Below are 26,749 nucleotides of genomic sequence, written 5' to 3'. Positions count from 1 at the left end.
CTCAGGTGCGTACAGTGTCAGCCAAGGCCCTGGGTGCCATGGTGAAAGGCATGGGTGAGTCGTGCTTTGATGACCTGATGCCCTGGCTCATGGAGACCCTGGCATCTGAGCAGAGCTCTGTGGACCGCTCTGGAGCTGCCCAAGGTCTGGCTGAAGTGATGGCTGGGCTGGGCGTGGAGAAGCTGGACAAGCTGATGCCAGACGTGGTGCAGACGGCCAGCAAGGTGGACATCGCGTCCCACGTCCGCGACGGTTACATCATGATGTTTATCTACCTGCCCCTCACCTTCGGGGACAGGTTCACCCCCTACGTTGGCCCCATCATCCCCTGCATCCTCAAGGTAGGGAGCACTCAACAATCACTACCATCTCTCCATTCTCTCTCTCTGGTTGTGAACACCTCTCACCAGTCTCTCCCTCTCTCCTTGGTATTACAGGCTCTGGCAGATGAGAACGAGTATGTGAGAGACACTGCCCTGCGTGCCGGCCAGCGCATCATCAGCATGTACGCTGAGACGGCCATCGCCCTGCTGCTGCCTGAACTGGAACAGGGCCTGTTTGACGACCTCTGGAGGATTAGGTCAGGCATATATATATATATATGTGTGTATATATATATATACACACACACACACTATACATTTTATGTCTGTATGTAAGGGTTTTACCTGGCAGTGATAGTAATGTAAGGGAGCCTCCATGTTGTCTCTGGTTCACAGGTTTAGCTCCGTGCAGCTGCTGGGAGACCTACTGTTCCACATCTCTGGAGTCACAGGGAAGATGACCACAGAGACCGCCTCAGAGGATGACAACTTTGGCACAGCGCAGTCCAACAAGGTATTCTGACAAATATGCATGATTGTACTCTATAGATGGTTGATTATAAAGTGGTTTGTATGTGGTGTTGTTGCTGAGCCCTCTTCCTCCATTCCCCCAGGCAATCATCGGAGCCCTGGGTGGAGAGAGGCGTAACCGAGTCCTGTCTGGCCTCTACATGGGCCGTTCAGACACCCAGCTGGTGGTGCGACAGGCCTCCCTCCACGTGTGGAAGATCGTGGTGTCCAACACTCCCCGCACCCTCCGGGAGATCCTGCCCACCCTCTTCACCCTGCTGCTGGGCTTCCTGGCCTCCGACTGCCCTGACAAGAGAACGGTAACGCTACTGCTCATTAAGTCTACAATCTATGGAGCCGTTTCCTCCTTGCTCATTAAGTCTACAATCTATGGAGCCGTTTCCTCCTTGCTCATTAAGTCTACAATCTATGGAGCCGTTTCCTCCTTGCTCATTAAGTCTACAATCTATGGAGCCGTTTCCTCCTTGCTCATTAAGTCTACAATCTATGGAGCCGTTTGCTCCTTGCTCAATAAGTCTACAATCTATGGAGCCGTTTCCTCCTTGCTCAATAAGTCTACAATCTATGGAGCCGTTTCCTCCTTGCTCAATAAGTCTACAATCTATGGAGCCGTTTCCTCCTTGCTCATTAAGTCTACAAACTATGGAGCCGTTTCCTCCTTGCTCAATAAGTCTACAATCTATGGAGCCGTTTCCTCCTTGCTCATTAAGTCTACAAACTATGGAGCCGTTTCCTCCTTGCTCAATAAGTCTACAATCTATGGAGCCGTTTCCTCCTTGCTTAATAAGTCTACAATCTATGGAGCCGTTTCCTCCTTGCTCTCACAGCTTTTGCACTTTATCACATCCCCTTTTGTCTCTCTGTGGTCCTGTTCATTAATTGCACATTGTTAAGACATTTCAGTGTTCTGAATTTGAGTGTATTTGCGTTCTGTGTTCTCTCCTGCTTCTGATCCCTGGGTTACTGAATGTGGCTTCTCTCTGTGGTTGTAGATCGCTGCGAGGACACTTGGAGACCTGGTTCGGAAGCTGGGAGAGAAGATCCTCCCAGAGATCATTCCTATCCTGGAGGAGGGTCTGCGCTCAGACAAGAGTGATGAGAGGCAGGGCGTGTGCATCGGCCTCAGTGAGATCATGAAGTCCACCAGCAGGGACGCGGTCAGTACCTCAATACATACCTGGCCACTTTTTCCTTCATCTTTTAATTTATGCTTTATTTAACCTGGCATTTAACCTTGATGAGTATCAATTTTTCAACGAAAACTTTGTGTCTTAGACATAGCAGGGGTATGTGATGTGATGGTAGAGCAGTAAGTTGACTGTGTATGTTTCCAGGTGCTGATATTCTCTGAGTCCCTGGTCCCCACGGTGAGGAAGGCTCTGTGTGACCCCCTGGAGGAGGTTCGAGAGGCTGCAGCCAAAACCTTTGAGCAACTCCACGCCACCATCGGTCACCAGGCCCTGGATGACATCCTGCCTGCCCTGCTCAAACAGCTGGTGAGAGACACATCCCCACACACCATCATTAACCCTCTTCACCTCTGAACAACCCTCTGTATCCACAATAGCCATTAAAACCAGTAGATAGTGATAGCGCTGCCGTCCTCCACGTATTCCTATGGAAAACTCCCGATGGTGCATGAATTATTTGATTTTGAAGCGTGCCTTATTGCTGAATTGGGGATTGAATGGCACCAAAAAATCAATAAGGATCATGGTGAAAGTGGCTGTAACTTTGGCCGATGTAGTAGCTTTCATCCTGTCGGAGTCAGCCGGGAGCCTCTTCGTAGCCTGCTGGCACGTGATTGGTCTGTGTCAGCACGTGGTCCTGTGTAACGACAAATGTTGTTGTCCAAATGGATCCCTATTTAATACAATTCCCTGATTTGTAGCTAACTTTAAAATAAATCACTGTGTGGCTCGAACTTGATCATAATAAACACATTTTAGAGCTCTAAACAGCCAACAAAAAAAATAAAGCCCGTTCTGGCGATCGAAATTTACATGGGATTTCTAGGGCAGACCAGGACATTTTGTCACTGCTACGTTGCTACGCAGTAGCCTACCAGCAGAGCTTGTGACTTTACGCTCCAAACCGGACACTGGGAGCCTGGTATCCACACATTGTGTTCGGTTATACTCACTCATGTCCCTCCTTAAGAAATTCTGGAGAGGGCAGAGAGGATCCACCGTGGAACAGAATATAGAGTGAGGTTAATGTTTCTCTGTGTGCAGGATGATGAGGAAACTGCGGAGTTTGCTCTGGATGGTCTGAAACAGGTGATGGCAGTAAAGAGTCGCTCTGTGCTTCCCTACCTGGTGCCCAAGGTGAGCTGTCCAAACATTACACACTCTACTAACAATGGTTCATCTCAATGATCATTTATTGGATTTATAGAACACTTTTCCTGATGCTCAAAGTTCTTTTAAGTCTTTTTTATAGTATGAGTGTAGTTCTGTGTATAAATGCTATCCTCTCCTCTTCATTGACAGCTAACTGCTCCTCCAGTGAACACGCGTGTGCTGGCCTTCCTATCTGCCGTGGCTGGAGACGCTCTGACACGCCACCTTGGGGTCATCCTGCCCGCCCTCTACTCCTCTCTGAAAGACAAGCTGGGAACAGAGGAGGGGCAGCAGGTAACAACGGCATTCATGATTACAATATGGTTGTAAAGCAGTTCCAAGTGCACAGGCACTACCATTAGTCATCATCATGGGATAATATTACAGTGGTTCTTAGTGGACTGTTGTGGTCACTAGATGATGGCTCTGTCCCCAGGCTCATATAACCCCTGTTCTCACCCCACCCCTCCTCTAGGAGCTGGCCAGCTGCCAGGCAGTGATCCTGTCTGTGGAGGATGAGGTTGGTCAGCGTATCATCATCGAGGACCTGCTGGAGGCCACCAGATCACCTGACGCTGGTCTCAGACAGGCTGCCGCCACCATCCTGAACGGATACTTCTCCCGCACCCGCCTGGACTACAGCGCCCACACCCGCAACCTGCTGTCAGGCCTCATCCGCCTGCTCAACGACTCCAACCCGGAGGTCCTGGTGCAGAGCTGGGACGCCATCAACTCCATCACCAAGGTTAGCAGTTGGCACCAAGAGCATTACAGGCACTGGGAATGAGTTGGTCAGGGTTTACTGATGTCGTACAGTATTTGTTATGTGTTTTGGAGCTTTATGCAGCATTGATTTTATAGATAACCTTGTGACCTTTGGTTAACTGACAGAGTATGCATCTATGTAAAGTAATGTTATTTTTGTAGAAACTGGACGCTGGCAGCCAGCTGGCTCTGATTGATGACCTGCACAGAGACATCCGGTCAGTGGCAGCAGACGTCAAGGGTCAGCATCTGCCTGGGTTCTGTCTGCCCAAGAAGGTAAGCCTCTCCTCTAGAAAGATGGCGCATTTCCACTGAGGATTTAGCCCAGTGGTTTACCCAGAAGGCTCAGACTTTTCTGTTTTCCATCTACACGATCTGGCACCCATGTCACACTGGGCCATGGCTCTGGCGGACCTACTTTAACTTGGAGTCAAGCCCCCTGGGTACTTTTCAGCTGTCATTTACATAACACTGGCTAACTGAACTTTAACACCTCACAAAGCAGCATTCTTGAATGATACATTGGTTGTTGAAGTCTTTAGTATCACACTCCTAATGGAAACTCACTAAAGGAGTCCACATGCTTCCCAGCCGCAACGTGTTATTCTAAAATGGATTAAATAATTGATTTTCCTCATCAATCTACACACTATACCCCATAATGACAAAGCTAAAAAAGGTTTTTAGAAATGTATGCAAATATATTAAAAAAAGAAACAGAAATACCTGATTTACATAAGTCTTCAGACACTTTGCTATGAGACTGGAAATTGAGCTTGGGTGCATCCTGTTTCCATTGATCATCCTTGAGATGTTTCTACAACTTCATTCTACAACTTCATTGGAGTCCACCTGTGATAAATTCAATTGATTACACCTGTCAATATAAGGTCCCACAGTTGACAGTGCATGAGAGCAAAAACCAAGCCATTACGGAGCAAAAACCAAGCCATTACGTCTAAGGAATTGTCCGTAGAGCTCTGAGACAGTGTTGTGTCGAGGCACCAATCTGGGGAAGGGTACCCAAACATTAATGCAGCATTGAAGGACCCCAAGAACACAGTGGCCATCATTCTTAAAAGGAAGAAGTTTTGAACCACCAAGACTCTTCCTAGAGCTGGCCGCCCGGCCTAACTGAGCAATCAGGGGGAGAATTGCCTTGGTCAGGGAGGTGACCAAGAACCAATGGTCACTTTGACAGAGCTCCTTTAAAAAATGTTTTTATATATTTTCTTTATTTAACCAGGTAGGCTAGGTTGTGAACAAGTTCTCATTTACAACTGCGACCTGGCCTAGATAAAGCACAGCAGTTCGACACATACAACAACAGAGTTACACATGGAATAAACAAACATACAGTAGAAAAAGTCTATATACAGTGGCAATAAATAGGCCATGGTGGTTCAAGTTATTACAATATACCAATTAAACACTGGAGTGATTGATGTGCAGAAGATGTGCAAGTAGGGATACTGGGGTGCAAAGGAGCAAGATAAATAAGTATAGTAAGGGGATGATGGTAGTTGGAAGGGCTGTGTACAGGTGCAGTGATCTGTGAGCTGCTCTGACAGCTGGTGCTTAAAGCTAGTGAGGGAGATATGAGTCTCCAGCTTCAGTGATTTTTACAGTTTGTTCCAGTCATTGGCAGCAGAGAACTGGAAGGAAAGGCGACCAAAGTAGGAATTGGCTTTGGGGGTGACCAGTGAGATATACCTGCTGGAGCTCGTGCTACAGGTGGGTGCTGCTATGGTGATCAGTGAGCTGAGATAAGGCGGGGCTTTACCTAGCAAAGACTTGTAGATGACCTGTAGCCAGTGGGTTTGGCTACGAGTATTTTGTAAATGACATCGCCATAGTTGAGGATCGGTAGGATGGTCAGTTTTACGAGGGTATGTTTGGAAGCATGCGTGAAGGATGCTTTGTTGCGAAATAGGAAGCCGATTCTAGATTTAATTTTGGATTGGAGATGCTTAACGTGAGTCTGGAAGGAGAGTTTACAGTCTAACCAGACACCTAGGTATTTGTAATAGTCCACATATTCTAAGTCAGAACCGTCCAGAGTAGTGATGCTGGACGGGCAATTGTAGAATAAGGCTCCAATTTAACAAAATGTGGAAAAGGTCAAGGGGTCTGAATACCTTTTGAATGCACTGTACGTTATGGCAACAATTAGATTTTTTTGCTTCAGTGAAGGTGTTTTCGGCTGCTTTGGCACACACATTTTTTTCCTGGAGACAAGCCAAAGTCTATGCCCTTTCGTCGGTGATTGGTCAACAGTAGGGATTCTTCAATTAAGTCTTTGTTGTCATTCAAGGAGAGGAGACTTGTTTTCATGCACATTATTTCATTGAGAAATACTGCACCAAACATCTTAGATGTAATTCTGACTATTTTGAGGAAGTTTACTGGATACTGCGTCTCAAAATGGACAAACCACACTATTGACGCTTTTTTCTCCTTTTTTAAGCGAAGGTCTTTTTAAGGGAGTATGCAGGCGCACGTCTTCGGTTCACCTAGCCGACTTCGGCTAGTTACCAGCTGAACTGAAGCAAGCTGACACCTTAACACTAGAGCTTACATTAGCAACATGCATGCACCCGCCCACCTGAGGATCTGTCTTTCAGCAATCTATTTCCTGTGTTTGAGGGGGGAAAAGGTCCACTTGTCACTTAAATCTCGCTAGATTGATTGCCTTATTTTAGACTCTTTCATACTCTTGTGCCTGTAGTTTTTTTTTACCGTTAATGTTATGACAGCGAAAATGTTTATAATGACCTGTCAAACACACTCTTGTAATGGCTGAAATGGGCTCAATGGAATACATTGTCTTTTTGTTGATTTAATGCATTGTCTCGACACTTACATCACAAGAAAGAGAAGAAAAATAACTTATTTTGATGGGCGTTCGTTTTTTTGTGGAATTTAAAAAATGTATTTAATACAAATTAGATGCGCTGCAATGAAAGCAACTTCCGGAAGTATACACTCGGATTATATTGATATTATGTTTGATCTCGCAAACAATGTAAAGTATGTTTACATGGGTGTAATCTAGAGCCACGCGTGTTGATTTTTAATCCGAGGATATCCTGCTATTGACACACTTGAATCATGCAATAGAACGTGACAACGTATTTGAGGTAGTCCAGACCGTGCAGGTAGGTTAGACTGAGCAAGTGTTTGGTGGTTGCGGGCCTGTTCCACACCTTTATATTAATTGATTAATATATGCAAATACATCTGGTGTATTTATGCAAATGAGGCACATATAATTTTCTTAATCTTAACACAAAATATATAAGAGAATTTATACATTAAGAAAATGTGTATGTGTGTATATATGAGTGCATTTTAAGATTTGACAAAAATTGATGACCTGAAGTCCATTATTTGTCTGTGCCAGTAAAATGTTTTATGTGCTATAATTCAGTCAATATATGAGGGATTATACAATTCAAAACATTTGGAAAATCTTCATCCATTTTCCAACTGTTGAATTTATTATAATTGTTTTTAAAACCTTTTAACAATTTTGATGACCGTTGATATTAATATAAAACACTGGTGAGACACATCCTGGTGTGGGGGTAAGTCTAGATAGAAAACACCAATATGGTGACACATCCTGGTGTGGGGGTAAGTGTAGATAGAAAAACACCAATTACAGTCACATCTACAAGTTACTCCAACTCAGGTTGACTAATGTTAATATACCCTGTGTCCTCCCTCATCCTCTTCCCCCCCCCTTCTTCTTCTCCTCTCCCTCTTCCCCAGGGTGTGACCTGCATCCTGCCAGTCCTGAGGGAGGGAGTGTTGACAGGCAGTCCTGAGCAGAAAGAGGAGGCGGCTAAGGCACTGGGAGGAGTCATCAAGCTGACATCCCCTGATGCTCTCCGACCATCTGTGGTCAACATTACCGGACCGCTCATCCGTATCCTGGGAGACCGCTTTGCCTGGAGTGTGAAGACCTCTCTATTAGAGACACTCACCCTGCTGCTGGCCAAGGTCAGTGTCTGCTGATGATTCAGTCTGATGTTAAAGGCTGTGTTCGGTAAGCACAAAATGGGATGAGACATTTTGGGGGGGGAAATGGGGTTAATACATTAAATAAATAAACTATTTTCGCTCTTCCATTTCTAAACGGTTTCCCATTTTGTACCTACTAAACACAATCCTGTAGTTTCCTCCCTGCTGGAACGATGGTTGGTGTCTGGCTCTGGTCTTGACCCTGTTGCTCTGCCCCTGTCTCCAGGTAGGCATAGCCCTGAAGCCCTTCCTGCCCCAGCTCCAGACCACCTTCCTAAAGGCTCTGCAGGACTCCAGCCGGGCGGTTAGACTGAGGGCCGCTGAGGCCCTGGGCCAGCTGGTCTCTATCCACAGCAAGGTGGACCCTCTATTTACAGAGCAGCTCTCTGCCATCAACAACGCTGAGGACTCCGGAGTGAGGTACGCAAAACCATTAAATTATGGGAATGTTTCTGGAATTTAGCAACCCTCAGGTGTTCTTACTGAGAAACAATATCAAGAGTAGTGATCAGTTCCATATAGGATTCCCCTCATTTAAGAAATTATTTTTGATTAGATTCAATCAATCAAAATTGTGATCCTAGTGTTCTGCTCCCATATTTCAGGGAGACCATGCTACAAGCCTTACGATTTGTCATCCAGGGAGCGGGTTCAAAGGTTGACCCAGCCATCAGGAAAAACATTACCACGACATTGCTGAGCATGCTGGGACATGATGAGGTATGTACAAAGATGGTGGATAAATGAAGAGGGTTCAAGTGTGCAAGTTAGCTAGCAAGTGCAAGTTAGCTAGCTAAATTGGCGTAAATGTTTAATGCTTTTCGACCTGTTCCCAAATCAATGTAATTGGGCTAGAATTTGTTTTGATATTTTAACCTGCGTGTCGTGATCGTGTTTTGTGTGGGGGGACAAAATAAATGTATGCACGATTTGGGTTCCGGGTTACAGTGAGCTCGAAGTATTCAGACAGTGACAAATGTTTTGCTCTGGCAATTCTAGCACGTTGGTTAATGTGTAGACTGTTGACTTTAATTTGAGGGTATTTTCGTCCATATCAGCTTAACCATTTAGAAATTACTACAGTTTTTGTATATAGTCCCCGTCCATTTTAGGGGACTAAAAGTATTGTGACAAATTAAGTTGTGTATTATAGTCAACCATTTTTAGTATTTGGTCCCATATTCCTAACATGCAATGATTACATCAAGCTTGTGACTCTACAAATGTATTTGCTGTTTTGGTTGTGTTTCAGATTATTTTGTGCCCAATAGAAATGAATGGTAAATAATGTATTGTGCCATTTTGGAGTCACTTTTATTGTAAATAAGAATCTAATATGTTTCTAAACACTTCTACGTTAATGCGGATACTACCATTTATTATGCATAGTCCTGACTGAATCATGAATCATGAATAATGAAGAGTGAGAAAGTTATACGCACAAATATCATACCCTCAAAGAGGCGGGGGTGATATTTATGCTCAACTTTCTCACTCAACATTATTCACAATACATTCAGGACTATCCATCATCATGGTAGCATCCGCACTAATGCAGAAGTGTTTACAAACATTATTCTTATTTATAATAAAATTAACTCCAAAATGACACACTACATTATTTACCATTTCTATTGGACACAAAATATGAAACGCCACCAAAACAAACAGCAAATGCATCCAACAAGTTTGTAGAGTGACAAACTTGATGTAATCATTGCGCGCTAGGAATATGGGACCAAATACTAAACTTTTGACTACTTTAATACACGTATAAGTGAATTTGTGCCAATACTTTTGGTCCCCTATAATGGGGGACTATATACATAAAGTGCTGTAATTTCTAAACGGTTCATCCGATATGGATGAAAATACCTTGAAGTTAAAGTTGGCAGTCTGCACATTAACCTTATAGTCAATGTATCATTTAAAATCCAAAGTGCTGGCATACAGAGCCAAAACAACAACAGTGTCACTGGCCCAATACTTTTGAAGCTTACTGTAGTTCCTTGACTTTCATTGAACCAAACAAAAGCCTTGAATGGGGTGTCTCACTTCCTCTTCCATGTCTGGTATGTCTTCGTGCAGATACACTGACTATAGCACGTATGAATGCAACATATTTTTTTAAGGCAGACTACTGATCGCCCCTTTGTCTCCGTTAGTGGTAATTGTTAAAACTGATATTGTTTTGCACTCAATTCTATCTTGCTAGCTAAATATATATTTCACCTGCAATACTGAACCTCACATTAGGACACATTCAGATCCAAGTTTCAGTGACAGAATCTTTTAGAGTGCAATGTTACATTTTAGCTCTGATCAGACTTGACTTCCGTCAGTCTAGGCAGGATGTGGCTTTATGAAAGTGGTTTTTGGCCTCCTTGTCAGCATGTGTGTATGAAAGCCTTAAAGCGGCAATATGTAACTTTTTGTGCAACCTGACCAAATTCACATAGAAATGTGTGTTATAGATCTGTCATTCTCATTGAAAACAAGTCTAAGAAGCGGTAGATCTGTTCTATGTGCACTTTTTATTCTTCACGTTCTCAAGTTTCATTTTTGCTCCTTTTACTTGCGGTTTTGTACACCAGCTTCAAACGGCTGAAAATACTATATTTTTGTTTATGGAATATATATTTCAGTGTTTTTGCTTGTTTTGTCACAAACTGAAATTAGGCGAACTATTAGAATTTTAGAAACCAGGTGCATCTTTAAGTAGACTGATGTCGGTCTAACTGTGTGTGTGTGTGTGTGTGTGTGTGTAGGATGCTACACGCATGTCCTCAGCAGGGTGTGTAGGAGAGCTGTGTGCCTTCCTGTCTGAAGAGGAGCTGAGAAGTGTGTTGCTTCAGCATGTCCTGGGTAGGAATTTACTGTCACACCATACTCTCCCTCACACTACCCACTACCCAGGGTTTCAGGAGGGAATGTCTCTCTTGTAACCAAAAAGCTAGCCACTTAGCTAGCAAGTCAGCAAACCAAATGCTGGAGCCCTGAGCTGGATATAATTTATTTGACTCATCTTAGATTTCTTATAGTTTCACCCCCGTAGCCCCCCAAAAATAATATATATATTTTTTAAACATTTTACTGTATTAAAAATTATACCGTTGGTATTTCAAAATATACAGTATAAATGGTATATCACCCAAGCCTAATTTATAGCATGTTACTGTACAGCCACTACGTTCCAAGTTAGAAGCTTATTAATGGTAAAATCATATACGGGTACGAGTGTAAAGGGCTACCTCACTCTATCAAAATGGTAAAGCAGTAAGGAAAGACATTCATGTTTGTACTAAAACAGTGCCCTCTCTTCTCCTAGCTGACATATCAGGTGTGGACTGGATGGTGCGTCATGGTCGCAGTATGGCCCTGGCGATCGCAGTCAAGTCTGCCCCCGAGCAGCTGTGTGTGGAGGAGTACAGTTCAACTGTGATGGAGACCATCCTTGCCAATGCCACTGCAGACAGGGTAGATCCCATTAGTTTACTCATTCTGTTCAACCAGACCATGGAAGGATTTGCTTTCCAAGCACTCTCTTCCCCTGTCTTTACCTTCTCTGACTAAACACTGTGCCTTGTCTCCTCAAGATCCCCATAGCCACCAGTGGGATCAGAGCCATGGGCTATCTGATGAGACATCATCTCAGAACCGAGGGAGCAAGTGGCTCATCACAGCGCATTATCTCACAGTTTGTCAAGGTGAGGCAGGGGGGTACTTTCTCTTTAAGGTCACTTTTTTTCCCATTTGCAACATTTTTTTGCCAATCGAGCACTGAATGTGTGTATATTGTTCAATATTTGGGGTGCATGAATATGGATATTATCTGTAAGAAATAAGAACCACTATGACAGTGCTCCTCTGAGGATTTGTCAGTAACCTCTCTCCTGTCATTTCCCCTGCAGTGTCTCCAGAACCAGTCCAGTGACATCAGGCTGGTGTCGGAGCGGGTGCTGTGGTGGGTGTTTAAGGACAAGGCCACGCCCTCCCTGGAGCCCGCCCTCATCAAGCCTCTGGTGAAGAGCCTGCTGGACAATACCAAGGACAAGAACACCAGTGTCAGAGCCCAGAGCGAACACACCATCGTCAGCCTGCTCCGACTGCGCCAGGGAGAGCAGACCATGCAGGTCCGTGACACACACACAAATAAACATCCACACAGTCTCAATACTCATTATAAAGAGGACAATACTCGGGCTGATGGATTTAAGTTGTGCATTGTGCATCTGGTGTACTTGTCCAATAATATTCTAATCTCTCACTCTGTAATGTTATGTTTGTCTTTCAGAGCGTTAGTGCCATCCTTGACTCCGCAAGTAATGACCTGCTGTCTGACTGTCACCGCCGCTCCCTGAGGAAGATCTCCAGCCTTCCAGACTCTAACGAAGAGATTGACGACACCATCCTCACGTGATGGGCAGGACTGAACACAGCTTGACAAATCCATACGGTTGCTCATGTACTCAGAAAAGACCTCCACAGCAATCAAGAAAAACTCTGCTGTCACGTCTCACAAATACATACATCTATGGAGAGAACCCTCACACACACATACATCCCCATTAACTCCATGTTATCCATGGACCAAGGAAAAGGTATGAATTTACTCACTTTCCTTCATAATCCCCCCCTTTGGACAATTATTTCATTTTTTGATGTTTTAGTGGCTCTAAACATACATTTAGGACATTTGTTTCATCTCACTAAGTGCAGTTAAATTTCCTGAGTGAGCTCACTGCATAAAGAAGGTAATTTGTGCCAATTCCTTTGACATTTTAAATGTGTATTCAATGTCCCTCTTATTTTATTGAATTTATTTCGAGCATCACTGATACTAGTATAACAAAGCAGCAATTAAATTTCTCCCATTGCTTATCCTCTGGGTTTTATACCTCTGCTTTGTGTGTGTGGGGAACGCAACCTGTTACCTTTATGATAAAGTTGATATTCTAAACAATTATAAGGTTGTAAAAATAAATCAAATAAAGACCTTGATTTCATAATGGTTTGAATTAGTCTGAATTACCTCAAGACTTTTTGCCACCTTGTGAACGTCACTCATTATATTTATCTAATTGCATTCACCAGTATACAACACAAGTTACACAAATTGGAAATGGAGCTAGTAAGTCATATGTCCTCTGTAAATTCAGAGAAGTATCCCTTAGTTAAGAGTGAAAAACTGCTGCCTATGACTTGGATACACATGAGACTGGATGTGGTGCGTTTTAGCAATTGTGTTGCTCCGAATGCAGTCTGTCTAGGTCAAAGGTGTAGAATTATTTACGAACAAATGGAAAGGTGCAAACTTTCAACGGCTCCCTGCATGGTGGCTAGAATCAATGGGCCCAAATGGATTAATGGTCCCACTTTGTCGTGCGTCTGCGCAGTGAGCATAGTTCGCGTAGGGTTGGGTGCACAACACTGTGCAGTAACTACCAGAGAAGGAAGCGGAGTTTCCGGCTATTTGCAGCAGAGGGAGAGGATTGCTGACACCGCCGGCTCGGGGGCTAGCAATTGGGCACACTCATTCATATCGGGGGTAGGGTTGGTGAATTACAAGCCAAGGGTACAGACAGCAAGTCGAGAGGAAGACCAAAGTAACAGCAAAAGGCGGGGTGACCCACCAACTACCGGCATGGCCAGGGACTACGATTACCTCTTCAAGCTGCTCATCATCGGTGACAGTGGTAAGCGAATACCGGGGATGTGTGACGGGAAATGGGCCTTTCTAGGTTTTTACACGACGAGTCGCAGAAATGTAGGTCGAGGTTCATAACGTGATTTTGGACTCAGTTTTAAGTTGACGTCTTCATTTTAAAAGTCCACATCCAATATTTTCGAGCAATGGGAAAGAGCGGTGACTAGGGCGGAGGTTGTGTATCGCAGGCTGTCAGCGGATCAGGCCGGATATCGCTCGCTGCACGATAGTGTATTAGCGTCTATACTGGGACGAATTCCATCCATTCTAAGAATGTTATTTATGCGGGATACTTGACTGCCCAAGTATTATGGTGTTCCAAGTGTGTACATTGTAACTAAATGTTTACATTACTTCGTAAAGCTAGCAAAGTGCTATTAGATTACTAGTTATAGCTACACTACAGTTCGCTAGTAAGCTAACGTTAGTCAGCTAACGTTACATACTTACTGGCGAGTGTTTTTATTTGATCCCAGTAGCTAGCGGCTCCATTGAAGTTGTTAACCAACCGTTATCCTGCTGTGTCAACTAGCTAGGTGGCTTGTCAGTGTAGTAGTAAAATATATATATATTTTTTTCAGTAGTAGTTATGTTTGTAATTGCATATTAAAATGTGAAGTGCAGAGTTGTTTACAATAACCTTGACTTGAATGATTTCTAGATGCTCCCTGGTTAGGGCCTAGTAGACAAATGATGCAGTAAGGAAACGTTCATAATATCATGATCCAACTAAATGCCAGAAGTCCAGTGAATATGAGGTATATTAGCTAAGAACAATACTACCACGTTGTTTTTCTACCTCCTACTCATATATATATTTTTTTAAGATGGTTGCATTCAGGTGAAAACATAAATCCACATTGACAACTCCACAATCACAATCCCTTTGTTGGGAAAGATCCATTGACACTCCCGGTCCTGGCACTACCCTGTCAACTAGCTGATCACAATAGTGGGAAAGAAAGCAGTCCCCTTAGTACCACAGACACACAGGGGCCTGTGTCCCCTCAGCTGCAGTCTGGTACCAGTATTAGCACCGCTGTTATGAGATCCAGAGAAAATGTAAACCAATGCTCAAATGCAAGTCCTGTCCCCTCCCCTGTCACACTTACACATGCAATTGTTACTGAGATTGATCTGACACTTATAGGGTTTAGGAGCTCAGATCAAGGGTCCCTTTCTGCACCTCATGGTCCCTCTGCAGTTAACAAAGCAGAAACCAACTGTCACCCAGGCTACTGTGCCTCACATTTTGTTAACTAGTTTAAATACAATATTGATGATTTTGAATGACATACTGTATTTTGTAACTTGTGCTTTTGCTTATCATCCTAGACACATTCAGGGACTATATCTTGACCACATGTTCCTATATGACAGCTAGGTACTCCTTCACAGACTGATAATAGTCCTCCAGGTATCACTGATGACTGTTTTACCCGTTAGACCAGAGATGGGTAATGGACCTGCCAGGTACCAGAGATTCTACAGGTTTACCCTCGACTCACCCAGTCATTGATATCATTCACTGTTAACAAGTCTGACTACTGGATTGTCCAGTCCATCATTCAAAACAAAGATGGATTTCACTGGCTTACGACAGAGCCTGATTAAAAGGTAGCAATGATATGGTGATGTGGTTGTTAGTGGCCTGACAGATGTAAGTATTGTTACCCACAGAAATAACACTATCTGTTTCTTAAAGCTGCAAGTAATGCTGTCTGGTGAAAGTAAACAAAACTCAGTGAATGATCAGAGGGATTTGTTTTCTGATGGGCTTTTAACCAATCAACCGCAGCTAGGCATGATCACATTACCTTTAGCTAGCAACTGATCTGAGCTGGTAGTACCTCTGCCTGGACTCACAGTTAAGCTCTGACATTTTGGCCAACTCCTCATCTGACAGTTGGCTAGCTGCCTGTCTTTGCCTCTTAGTGAATTCACTGAAAGTGTCATCTGATTGGTGTACCAAGTAATTTGCAACATGGGATGTTATGAACTGTACCAGAATAATTTGTTGCAAACCATCACCTCTATATTATTGTGATCTTAAACCTACTAAAGGTTATGCAGAGTTCAGCTGTCACTGTCTTTTATACATGGACTAGATGGCATGTATTTGTCTGAGTGCATGCTGTCAAGGCCTGGCTGACTGACTGTGCTAATATACACTACATGACCAAAAGTATGTGGACACCTTCTTGTCAAACATCTCATTCAGATATCATGGGCATTAATATTGAGTTGGTCCCCCCCTTTGCTGCTGTAACAGCCTCCACTCTTCTGGGAAGGCTTTCCACTAGATGTTGGATCATTGCTGCAGGGAATTACTTCCATTCATCCTTGAGCATTAGTGAGGTTGAGCACTGATGTTGGGTGATTAGGTCTGGCTCGCCATCAGCGTTCAATTCATCCCAAAGGTGTTTGATGGAGTTGAGGTCAGGGCTCTGACCAGGCCAGTCAAGTTCTTCCACACCGATCTCGACAAACTATTTCTGTATGGACCTCGCTTTGTGCACGTGGGCATTGTCATGCTGAAACAGGAAAGTGCCTTCCCCAAACTGTTGCCACAAAGTTGGAAGCACAGAATTGTCTAGTATGTCATTGTATGCTGTAGCATTAAGATTTCCCTTCACTGGAACTAAGGGGCCTAGCCCGAATCATGGAAAAACAGCCCCTCACGATTATTTCTCCTCCACCAAACTTTACAGTTGGCACTCAGGCGGGTAGCGTTCACCTGTCATCCGCCAAACCCAGATTCTTCCGTCAGACTGCCAGATGGTGAAGCGTGAATCATCACTCCAGAGAACGCATTTCCACTGCTCCAGAGTCCAATGGCGGGGAGCTTTACACCACTCCAGCCGATGCTTGGTATTGCGCATAGTGATCTTAGGCTTGTGTGCGGCTGCTCAGCCATGGAAATCCATTTCATGAAGCTCCCGACGAGCACCTATTGTGCTGACGTTGCTTCCAGAGCCAGTTTGGAACTCGGTAGTGAGTGTTGCACACTGAGGACAGACAATATAAAACAATATTCGCTACGTGCTTTAGTGCTCGTCGGTCCCGTTCTGTGAGCTTGTGTGGCCTACCACTTCGCGGCTGAGCCATTGTTGCTCCTAGATGTTTACGGTTATATGCATTCACTGTTGACCAGGGCAGCTGTCGCAGGGCCAAAATTTGATGAACTGACTTGTTGGGGAGGTGGCATCCTATGACTGTGCCACTTTGAAAGTAACTTGAGCTCTTCAGTAAAGCCATTCGACTGTCAATGTTTGTATATGGAGTTTGCATGGCGGTGTGCTTGATTTTATACACCTGTCAGCAACGGGTGTGGCTGAAAAAGTCACTAATTTGAAGGGATGTCCACATACTTTTGTGTATATATAGTGTATCTATACGATATCAGGAACACACCAGCCTAGTTTTAGGTGGTATTTTATTTTATTTTATTTCACCTTTATTTAACCAGGTAGGCTAGTTGAGAACAAGTTCTCATTTACAACTGCAACCTGGCCAAGATAAAGCATAGCAGTGTGAACAGACAACAACACAAAGTTACACATGGAGTAAACAATAAACAAGTCAATAACACAGTAGAAAAAAGAAAGAGTCCGTATATACATTGTGTGCAAAAGGCATGAGGAGGTAGGCGAATAATTACAATTTAGCAGATTAACACTGGATTGATAAATGATCAAATGGTCATGTACAGGTAGAGATACTGGTGTGCAAAAGAGCAGCAAAGTAAATAAATAAAAACAGTATGGGGATGAGGTAGGTAAATTGGGTGGGCTATTTACAGATGGACTATGTACAGTAGCGATCGGTTAGCTGCTCAGATAGCAGATGTTTAAAGTTGGTGAGGGAGATAAGTCTCCAACTTCAGCGATTTTTGCAATTCGTTCTAGTCACAGGCAGCAGAGAACTGGAAGGAAAGGCGGCCAAATGAGGTGTTGGCTTTAGGGATGGTCAATGAGATACACCTGCTGGAGTGTGTGCTACGGGTGATTGTTGCCATGGTGACCTGTGAACTGAGATAAGGCGGAGCTTTACTTTACATGGACTTGTAGATGACCTGGAGCCAGTGGGTCTGGCGACGAATATGTAGCGAGGACCAGCCGACTAGAGCATACAGGTCGCAGTGGTGGGTGGTATAAGGTGCTTTAGTAACAAAACGGATGGCACTGTGATAAACGGCATCCAGTTTGCTGAGTAGAGTGTTGGAAGCTATTTTGTAGATGACATCGCCGAAGTCGAGGATCGGTAGGATAGTCAGTTTTACTAGGGTAAGTTTGGCGGCGTGAGTGAAGGAGGCTTTGTTGCGGAATAGAAAGCCGACTCTAGATTTGATTTTAGATTGGAGATGTTTGATATGAGTCTGGAAGGAGAGTTTACTGTCTAGCCAGACACCTAGGTACTTATAGATGTCCACATATTCTTGGTCGTAACCATCCAGGGTGCTGATGCTAGTCGGGCGTGCAGGTGCAGGCAGCAAATGGTTATCGTCCTCTGTTATTCCTCCTGGCTCTTTCATGGTCAGAGAAAAACAGAGCTATGGAAATATGATGACTCTGGTGGCAAGCATATATTTGCAAAACATAACTCGAAGTCAGATAAATCTACATCTTGCTTCAAATTAGCTTACTCATGAAAACCTCTGTGTAGCCTAAACGTCATAATTAAAGGGTGGTAAGAAATCAAATCTACTGAGTTGGAAGCCTTTTTAATCTGACTCTCAACCTGTCATTTTCTCTTCATTTCAGGAGTGGGGAAGAGCAGTCTCCTCCTGCGGTTTGCAGACAACACATTTTCAGGTAAGAGTAAATCTATCAGGTTATAAGTTGTTTGTTCTGTTGTATTTGAACAACTGTCCAACCCACACTACGTACAGTGAGTATTTGCCTTGCAAAATCAGACACTGGGTCTCATAACTTGTGTTGTTTTTGTTGTTGTTTGCAGGTAGCTACATCACCACGATTGGAGTGGACTTCAAGATCCGGACAGTGGAGATCAATGGGGAGAAGGTGAAGCTGCAGATCTGGGATACGGCAGGACAGGAGCGCTTCCGCACCATCACCTCCACGTGAGTACAGGCAGGGATGACTAACACGCACACACATGGAGAGCTGCAGTATTTTTTTACGAGGCCAACTTTTATGATAGTTTGAGCAAGTACTTCTCAAAGACTAGAATCATTTCCATGTTTTTTTTGGAATCTGATGGAATGTCCCACAGACCTTAATTACAAATTTTAGTAACAGGCGGTTTTTAGTCAGAATTATAGGACGGTAAAGGTTGGAGCTCAATGGCTCTCTCACTTGGGTGTCATCCCCATGGAGTTGCTTCACCTGGTTTCTATTTCTATTGCAGAAATTAGTGCCAATGCAATTTATTTTCTTCCTTTTTTTACATTTTCTTGTGCTTGCCTCCATTGTCCAAGTTTCTCATTTTCTGTCCGTTGTGTGTTTCGGCTCCATGTTTGACAGATAATTACTTGTGTAGAGCCTGGGTTTCTTGGGACACAGGTATTGCTCTGGCTACCAGATAATTAATTTTTTTGCCAAGTGGAATAGGGTCATTGCCTTTTTAAAATTGTGGCACAAATAACTAACAATGACCGAATTGGAAGACATTCCTCTCTGAATTCATATTGTTTTTTTTGTTTTTTTTTACTATGGCAGGTATTTTCTCTCAAGTGAGTGCTTCCTAAGCTGGAGTGGCTGAGAGAGTGTGCCCAGCCTTTCTCCTCTCTCTCATGAGAAATATGTGTAGTAATGAGCAGTTAGCATTCCTGAACAAGAATGCCGTCACTCAGGAGGGTAGGGTAAAGGTCTGTGAGCTAGTGAGAATGACCTAACAACCGTCTGACTCACAATGCTCTCAGTTTGTCATGAATAGGACAGCATATAAAAAAAACCTTGCTGCTTTGGATATTCACTCAATTTACAATAACAACAGTGAGGAACTGACAAAGGTGTTGAGAAAGAGAGGCATTTGAACCTGTGCATGTTTCCCAAGCCCCCTGGGAAATGTGTCAATTTCTTCTCAGAAACAGAGCTGCTGGTTTTCCTATGGGAAAACCTCTAGAAGTCTACAGCATGGATTCAGTGTGTGTTTTCTACTGAGCAGAGGGAACCTGGCTGTGTGAGGAGGGAGGTGGAGACTGCTACTGCTGGGTTGTTTTCCCTGATTGTTAATTGTGGAGAAGTAGAGTGGCATGGTGCCTCATTAGGTCTATGTGAATTTCAGGATAGAGATGGCTCACAGAGCCCTGCGTGCTGGAGTGGGAAACCCCACCTCCGTAAGGTAAATGGTCAGCCCACCCAGGGTGTATTTTGCCATATGTCCTTCCGTCAGTCACAGTCCAGTAGCTGCCATATGTTTGTCTTTATGGACAGCAGCGTGTGTGTGTGTGTGTGTGTGTGGGGAGGGAGGGAGGGAGGGAGGGAGAGAGAGGGAGGGAGGGAGAGACTGGAGTCTGGCTCAAGCGCCCACTGTGTGTTTGTGGTTCTCCATTCATCTGTGCAGAACACCCCTGCTGACTGCCCCCTTACTCCTGGGCTGTGTGTGTTAGGCCATTACAATATCTCACACAAACACACACACCACCCGCCCCTTTGAAAGGCCTATTGTGCTTTTTGTGTGTGTGGTGCAGTCAGATTGGGGATGCACCTTCATTTTGGGTCCTAGTCAAACTTATTCAGACATTTTTTTGGTTTGTTCATGAATACTGTGGCTGTCCTCTACTTCCAGCTCTGTATAGCCTATATACAGGTAACTGCCAAAATAAAAGAAACACCAGCATAAAGTGTCTTAATAGGACGCTGGGCCAACACGACCCGCCAGAACATCTTCATTGCGTCTTGGCATAGATTTTATCCCCATGTGTAGTTGCAAACTGTAGTCTGTCTTTTTTTTTTTTGTCGGTTTTGGAGCAGTGGCTTCTTCCTTGCTGAGCTGCCTTTCAGGTTATGTTGATCCAGGACTTGTTTTACTGTGGATATAGATACTTTTGTACCTGTTTCCTCCAGGTCCTTTGCTGCTGTTCTGGGATTAATTTGCACTTTTCGCACCAAAGTACGTTCATCTCTAGGAGACAGAAAGCGTCTCCTTCCTGAGCGGTATGATGGCTGCGTGTTTATACTTGCGTACTATTGTTTGTACAGATGAACGTGGTACCTTCAGGCGTTTGGAAATTGCTCCCAAAGATGAACCAGACTTGTGGAGGTCTGCAATTTTTTTTCAGATTTCTTTGGATTTTTTCCATGATGTCAAGCAAAGAAGCACTGAGTTTGAAGGTAGGCCTTACAGATACACCTCCAATTGACTCAAATTATGTCAATTATCCTATCAGAAGCTTCTAAAGCCATGATATCATTTTCTGGAAATTTCCAAGCTGTTTAAAGGCACAGTCAACATAGTGTATGTAAACTTCTGACCAACTAGAATTGTGACTAAGTGAAATAATCTGTCTTTAAACAATTGTTGGAGAAAGTAGATGTCCTAACCGACTTCAACTGTATATATGAAATGGGTGATGCAATATGTAAACACAATTTTAAAGTGACTAAGATACCGTAGAATAGTGTGGAGTACAGTTTATACGTATGGGATGAGATGCTAGATGCAGGACATTATCAAAGTGGCTAGTGATCCATTTCTAAAAGTTGCCAGTGATCCCTAATCTATGCCTATAGGCAGCCGCCTCTGATGTGCTGGTGATGGCTGTTTAGCAGTCTGATGGTCTTGAGATAGAAGCTGTTTGTCAGTCTCTCGGTCTCTGCTTTGATGCACCTGTACTGACCTTGCCTTCTGGATGGTAGTGGGGTGAACAAGCAGTGGCTCGGGTGGTTGATCTTTTTGGCCTTCCTGTGACATCAGGGGTGCTGTAGGTGTCCAGGAGGGCGGGAAGTTTGCCCCTGGTAATGCGTTGGGCAGACCGCACCACCCTCTGGAGAGCTTTGCGGTTGTGGGCTATGCAGTTGCAGTACCAGGCGGTGATACAGCCTGACAGGATGCTCTCAATTGTGCATCTGTAAAAGTTTGTGAGCGTTTTAGGTGTTAAGCCAAATTTCTTTAGACTCCTGAGGTTGAAGAGGCGCTGTAGCGCCTTCTTCACCCCACTGTCTGTATGATGTGTACGCCGAGGAACTTGAAGCTTTCCACCTTCTCCACTGCGGTCCCATCTGTGGATAAAGGGGTGCTGGCTAAATTCCCAATCTGGCACTCAACATCATGGCCACCTAATCATCCCCAGTTTACAATTGGCTCATTCATCCATCTCCTTTCCCCTGTAACTATTCCCCAGGTCGTTGCTGTAAATGAGAATGTGTTCTCAGTCAACTTACCTGGTAAAATAACAGTTAAATAAATATAAAAAGTGTTTCCTTTATTTTGGCAATTACCTGTACATCAGTCTTTGTCATAGTCCACTGGACTCTTTCGTCTTCAAAGGAAAACTGTGGTGAGCATTATCCCTGGCTTCCTGCTGACCGTTGCCACACCCTGCCTCAGAGACACTCCTTCTTGCTCTCATCCTTTCAGGAACACTATAATTAATATGGATTATTGAACTCTGAGCAGCATGTGGAGTCAGTGTATATGTTATATGCTTTCAGTTAATTTTGGCTGTTATAGGAATGACAAAAGGAAATTGTCTTATATTGTGCCATTTATTGGAAAAGGTGTAAGTCTATTGGATCATAAAAAAGCATCGCATCTTAATGTGAGCATGTGCAGTCCTGGGCTCATTTGTCTTCAATCATACTCTTTGCTTTGTTAACATCAGTTGGGATTGATTGAAATTGCCAATGTGTGTTTGTGTAATAGTGTGACTCTGTTCTCTAAGTTAGGCTCCCACTATTGGACTTGAGGTCAACATGCTGACTGCTCTCTCTTTCTGTCTGTCTCCAGATACTACAGAGGAACACATGGGGTCATAGTGGTATATGATGTCACAAGTGCCGAATCCTTTGTCAATGTGAAACGATGGCTACATGAAATCAACCAGAACTGTGATGACGTGTGTCGAATATTAGGTGAGTCCAGTCCACCTGTTTCAAATACCTTTACTCAGTGCAGTGTTTTTGCAGCAGGGACCCTTGCTTAAGGCCGTATGAAATCCTTGCAGTGGACGGAATTGCGGAATCCAGACATTAAAATGGAATTCAACAATATAAAAAATCGTTTAACTTTTATTGAATGCTGTTAACTAATTAGAACACTTATTAATTTGCACAAATTTCTCATAAGACATGAAAATAATGAAGCAACAGAATAGGAATGCCCCTGTCTGTGTGCAGTGCACACATTTGTCTATCACTTATTGCATCGACATATACACAGAACATACAATTTTGTTTTATCTATACAAAAAAGTGTAATTTTGAGAGTGAAAAACGTAAAATAATCTGAAACCGGGGAAAACGAAACTGAGGAATCTGGAAAAAATGCAACAGATTTGAACGGATCCTAGATCCAGTTGAGCAGAACGCTAAAAAGGTCTTTCTATTCCTATTCTGCCTTAGTGGGAAACAAGAACGACGATCCCAACTCAAAGGTGGTGGAGACTACTGACGCACAGAAGTTTGCAGAGCAGATGAGCATCAACCTCTTTGAGACGAGTGCAAAAGAGAACATCAATGTGGAAGAGGTAAGTCATTGGCCAGGGACCCTGTAATATTAGTCATGGAAAGTTGAGTGGGTAGAATTGTTCATGGAACACAGGCTTAAAGGTGAGGTTGTTGTTGCTTCATTGGAGGAAAATATATAACAATCTCTCATCCAAAACAATGTAGTTGATTGTTTACCATATTGTGTTGTTTTGTGTTTTCCCTGCAGATGTTTAACTGCATCACAGAGCTAGTGCTGAGAGCCAAGAAGGAGGTGCAGGCCAAGCAGCAGCAGCAGCAACAGAATGACGTGGTCAAACTCACCAAGAACAGTAAACGAAAGAAAAAGTGCTGCTAGCGAACTCGAACCCACTCACAAAGTTCAGCAGCGTCTGCTCCAGAGAACACACACGGGATGGGACTCCAAGCATCTAAATTAAGACAAGATAGATTTAATAAATATACAATGGGAAAAAAGTCCCCTTTGGACAAAAATCATGAAGAAAAAAAATAAATGTACAGATTTTATTAGAAGTCAGAAGTTTTATTTGGAATTCAGCAGATGAGCACTATTTAACAGTGATCCTCCTTGAAGGATCTGCAAGCAGACAAGTGATGGCCATAATGCTCAGATTTCTATATGCATATATTCTTACATCGGTATCTATTTTGTCCTTCTCATTCCACTTCACACGGGACATTGAGTCAAGTGAAACTGTGCACCCGAAGTGGAGGACTCACTTTTTTTTGGATGATTTTCTTTGTTTTTTGTGGGTGAGGGGTGGGGTCTGTTGTTGGAATGAGGGACTAAGTAAAACATCTTTACTGGGGAAGGGGTTCACAACCTTCGTACATTTTTTTTATTTGGACTTTTCAGACCTGTATGGCTCATCCCAACCCATTATGAACTTCTGGTTTGTTTTTGGACTTGATGGGAAAATATCATGAGGATGATGATTGATAGGCAACCTTTAGCAACTAATCCAATGGACAAAACTGGTGACTTCTATCTTATCTTTGGTTCTCTTTTTTTGCCAAGCTTTTTCTCCTCTTCCCCTTAATCTCTAGCCAACGACTGGTTTCTAGAGAGGTTTTCAGAGCAGTGAACCACTCCCATGGCCCTGGCTGGGACGCAATGCTCTGCCATCACCACTCACTGCAGTCTTATTGTGCGCTAAGTTTGTTTTTAAAAGAAGAAAAAAATCTTCCACTTTTTTAAAACAATGATACTGCCAATATGTTGTGAATGAAATAGTTAGAAACTGTCTCCCCTTATTGGACTGTTGCCATAGAGACCCACTGGGTGTAGTAATTTGGGGTTAGGGTCTGTAGGGGCACAGGTAGCCCTCAGGGAGAGAGCCCAGGAACCACTCTCTAACCACACTCCAGCCTCTGGCCTCTACTCCCATGCACCAAACACCTCATATCAGCACCTCTCACAGCTATGGATTCAACCCCCTTAGCTTCCGCCACTTGTGGTGCATTTTAATTATAACATCTATCAGTGCAGGGTGCATTTGGTTTGTGCCAGGAGGATGGTGTTGACAAGAAATGGGAGGTTTATTGTAGTCGGTGCAGTGATCCTGATCCATAGCTGACTGGTTAGCCGTGTGTGTGTGTGTTCAGCACTTAACACTGTTTGAAGGGGTATGTATAAGGTATCTGACATGCATTTTAGTATTCATAAGCTATCAAGGAGCTTGCAAAATGTTCTGAACTATTAACACGTATGCCTGGTGGTTTCGTCATGTTTCTATCTAGGACTTGTGACTATCTGGTTACCTGTTTAACCGAAGTCTTACTATCCAGTGTTCTGCTTGACTGAGTGAGTGGCAGGCTGGCAGTGAGAGACTGTTTCCTTCCTGAGGGTCTGCTATGGGGGAGCATTAGTGATGGAGCAATGAGAACCTTTACCGTAGCACTTTCCTACACACATCGGGCCCTGAATACCTCTCCCTCTGCTTGAGGGTAACTGGTGTAGGCTGAGGTGGCCATGATGTGGGTTTGGGAAATCTCTGTGACCCTAACCAGACAACCATTGAGGTGGGGAACATGACAGTGCCACAACCTGAGCTCTGGGTGATGCAAGCCAAGCAGTGGAGAAATGGGATCAAATTCCAGACTGTATGATTTCTATTCATTATGTGTATATAAATATAGTTGTGTGTTTTATATTCAATATACAGAACATACACACATTCGCACACACAATTGTGCATGTATTGACATGCCTTGTGTGCTATGGTTGAAACACACTTATCAGCTGTGGTTTGCTGTACACTGGAGAAAGAGATGTACTATTCAGTTCCCTTCATGAATTTAATCAAATCAACCTTTTAAAATAATAAATATTTGACACAATGACTGATCTCTCTTGTCAATTATTTGAAGCTTGCTCTTGATTCTTGTTGGGCTTCTGTCTTCTTGCTTTTTGTTAATAAAACTATGTAGGAATTGTGCAACTTAAATATCTTCTATAAAGCTGTTTTCTTCTTTGTTGTTGACCACAATGAAACTATATGAACTCACAGTGTAGAGCATTCATTTACTTTGACTGTAAGTGGCCTGATAAATGGGAGTTTTGTCCATAGAAGGCAAGGGCTTTTTCTCAATATATGGAGTGGAGCCAAAGTAAGAACACTACCAAGACAGTTTATTTCTGTCCCCATTTTATTTTTTCACAGTGGCCTCCACATATAGAATCACATTCATTGGGTACACTTTCCCTTGGAAAATTGCTAGAAAAATCACTTCTCATTTACAATATTTGGATATTTTTTCCCCATTACTAAAAATAGTAATTTGCTATGAATATAAAACCATACTCTTACACATTTCTTCCATCATAAATATTATGTACCTCGTTATGAAAGTGTCATCAATATAGGAAAAATTTGTTTGTCATGTCATATGTACAATATTTGAATGAGTATGCATATTCATAATGTGTAATACATACAGTGGGGCAACAAAAGTATTTAGTCAGCCACCAATTGTGCAAGTTCTCCCACTTAAAAAGATGAGAGAGGCCTGTAATTTTCATCATAGGTACATTTCAACTATGACAGACAAAATGAAAAAAAAAATCCAGAAAATCACATTATAGGATTTTTAATGAATTTATTTGCAAACTATGGTTGAAAATAAGCATTTGATCAATAACAAAAGTTTATCTCAATACTTTGTTATATACCCTTTGTTGGCAATGACAGAGGTCAAACGTTTTCTTTGTCTTCACAAGGTTTTCACACACTGTTGCTGGTATTTTGGCCCATTCCTCCATGCAGATCTCCTCTAGAGCAGTGATGTTTTGGGGCTGTTGCTGGGCAACACGGACTTTCAACTCCCTCCAAAGATTTTCTATGGGGTTGAGATCTGGAGACTGGCTAGGCCACTCCAGGACCTTGAAATGCTTCTTACGAAGCCACTCCTTCGTTACCCGGG

At 43.3% G+C, this 26,749-nt stretch overlaps 2 protein-coding genes across 2 annotated transcripts in view; both read left to right on the top strand.

The window, feature by feature from the left end:
- LOC112248401 (eIF-2-alpha kinase activator GCN1) overlaps positions 1–12,993 on the top strand; it is a 32,496-nt gene extending 19,503 nt beyond the window's left edge. Inside the window, exons 40-57 of the mRNA XM_024417384.2 lie at positions 6–341; positions 438–580; positions 720–837; positions 938–1,153; positions 1,847–2,011; positions 2,189–2,350; positions 3,089–3,181; positions 3,347–3,490; positions 3,672–3,941; positions 4,124–4,237; positions 7,736–7,966; positions 8,214–8,407; positions 8,593–8,707; positions 10,756–10,852; positions 11,316–11,464; positions 11,584–11,694; positions 11,899–12,120; positions 12,282–12,993. Of these exons, the coding sequence (XP_024273152.1) occupies positions 6–341; positions 438–580; positions 720–837; positions 938–1,153; positions 1,847–2,011; positions 2,189–2,350; positions 3,089–3,181; positions 3,347–3,490; positions 3,672–3,941; positions 4,124–4,237; positions 7,736–7,966; positions 8,214–8,407; positions 8,593–8,707; positions 10,756–10,852; positions 11,316–11,464; positions 11,584–11,694; positions 11,899–12,120; positions 12,282–12,407 (3,006 nt within the window). The 3' untranslated portion in view covers positions 12,408–12,993. The remainder of the gene's footprint in view (positions 1–5; positions 342–437; positions 581–719; positions 838–937; positions 1,154–1,846; positions 2,012–2,188; positions 2,351–3,088; positions 3,182–3,346; positions 3,491–3,671; positions 3,942–4,123; positions 4,238–7,735; positions 7,967–8,213; positions 8,408–8,592; positions 8,708–10,755; positions 10,853–11,315; positions 11,465–11,583; positions 11,695–11,898; positions 12,121–12,281) is intronic.
- A 389-nt stretch (positions 12,994–13,382) lies between these two features.
- Positions 13,383–25,669, top strand: LOC112248402 (ras-related protein Rab-35). The gene is made up of 6 exons (XM_024417385.2): positions 13,383–13,683; positions 18,458–18,508; positions 18,654–18,777; positions 22,608–22,732; positions 23,222–23,346; positions 23,535–25,669. The coding sequence occupies exons 1-6, from the start codon at positions 13,632–13,634 to the stop codon at positions 23,661–23,663; spliced, it is 606 nt and encodes a 201-aa protein (XP_024273153.1). The 5' UTR covers positions 13,383–13,631; the 3' UTR covers positions 23,664–25,669.
- The last annotated feature ends 1,080 nt before the right edge of the window (positions 25,670–26,749 follow it).

Source organism: Oncorhynchus tshawytscha, linkage group LG04, assembly GCF_018296145.1.
Source record: "Oncorhynchus tshawytscha isolate Ot180627B linkage group LG04, Otsh_v2.0, whole genome shotgun sequence".
NCBI lineage: Eukaryota > Metazoa > Chordata > Actinopteri > Salmoniformes > Salmonidae > Oncorhynchus > Oncorhynchus tshawytscha.
This window is presented reverse-complemented; position numbering and strand designations above follow the sequence as displayed.

Coding starts and splice junctions, on each gene's coding strand:
- LOC112248402 (XM_024417385.2), top strand. CDS start 13,632: ATGGCCAGGGACTACGATTACCTCTTCAAGCTGCTCATCATCGGTGAC. Junction 18,509..18,653: donor TGCAGACAACACATTTTCAG/GTAAGAGTAAAT, acceptor TGTTGTTTGCAG/GTAGCTACATCACCACGATT. Junction 23,347..23,534: donor AGAACATCAATGTGGAAGAG/GTAAGTCATTGG, acceptor TTTTCCCTGCAG/ATGTTTAACTGCATCACAGA.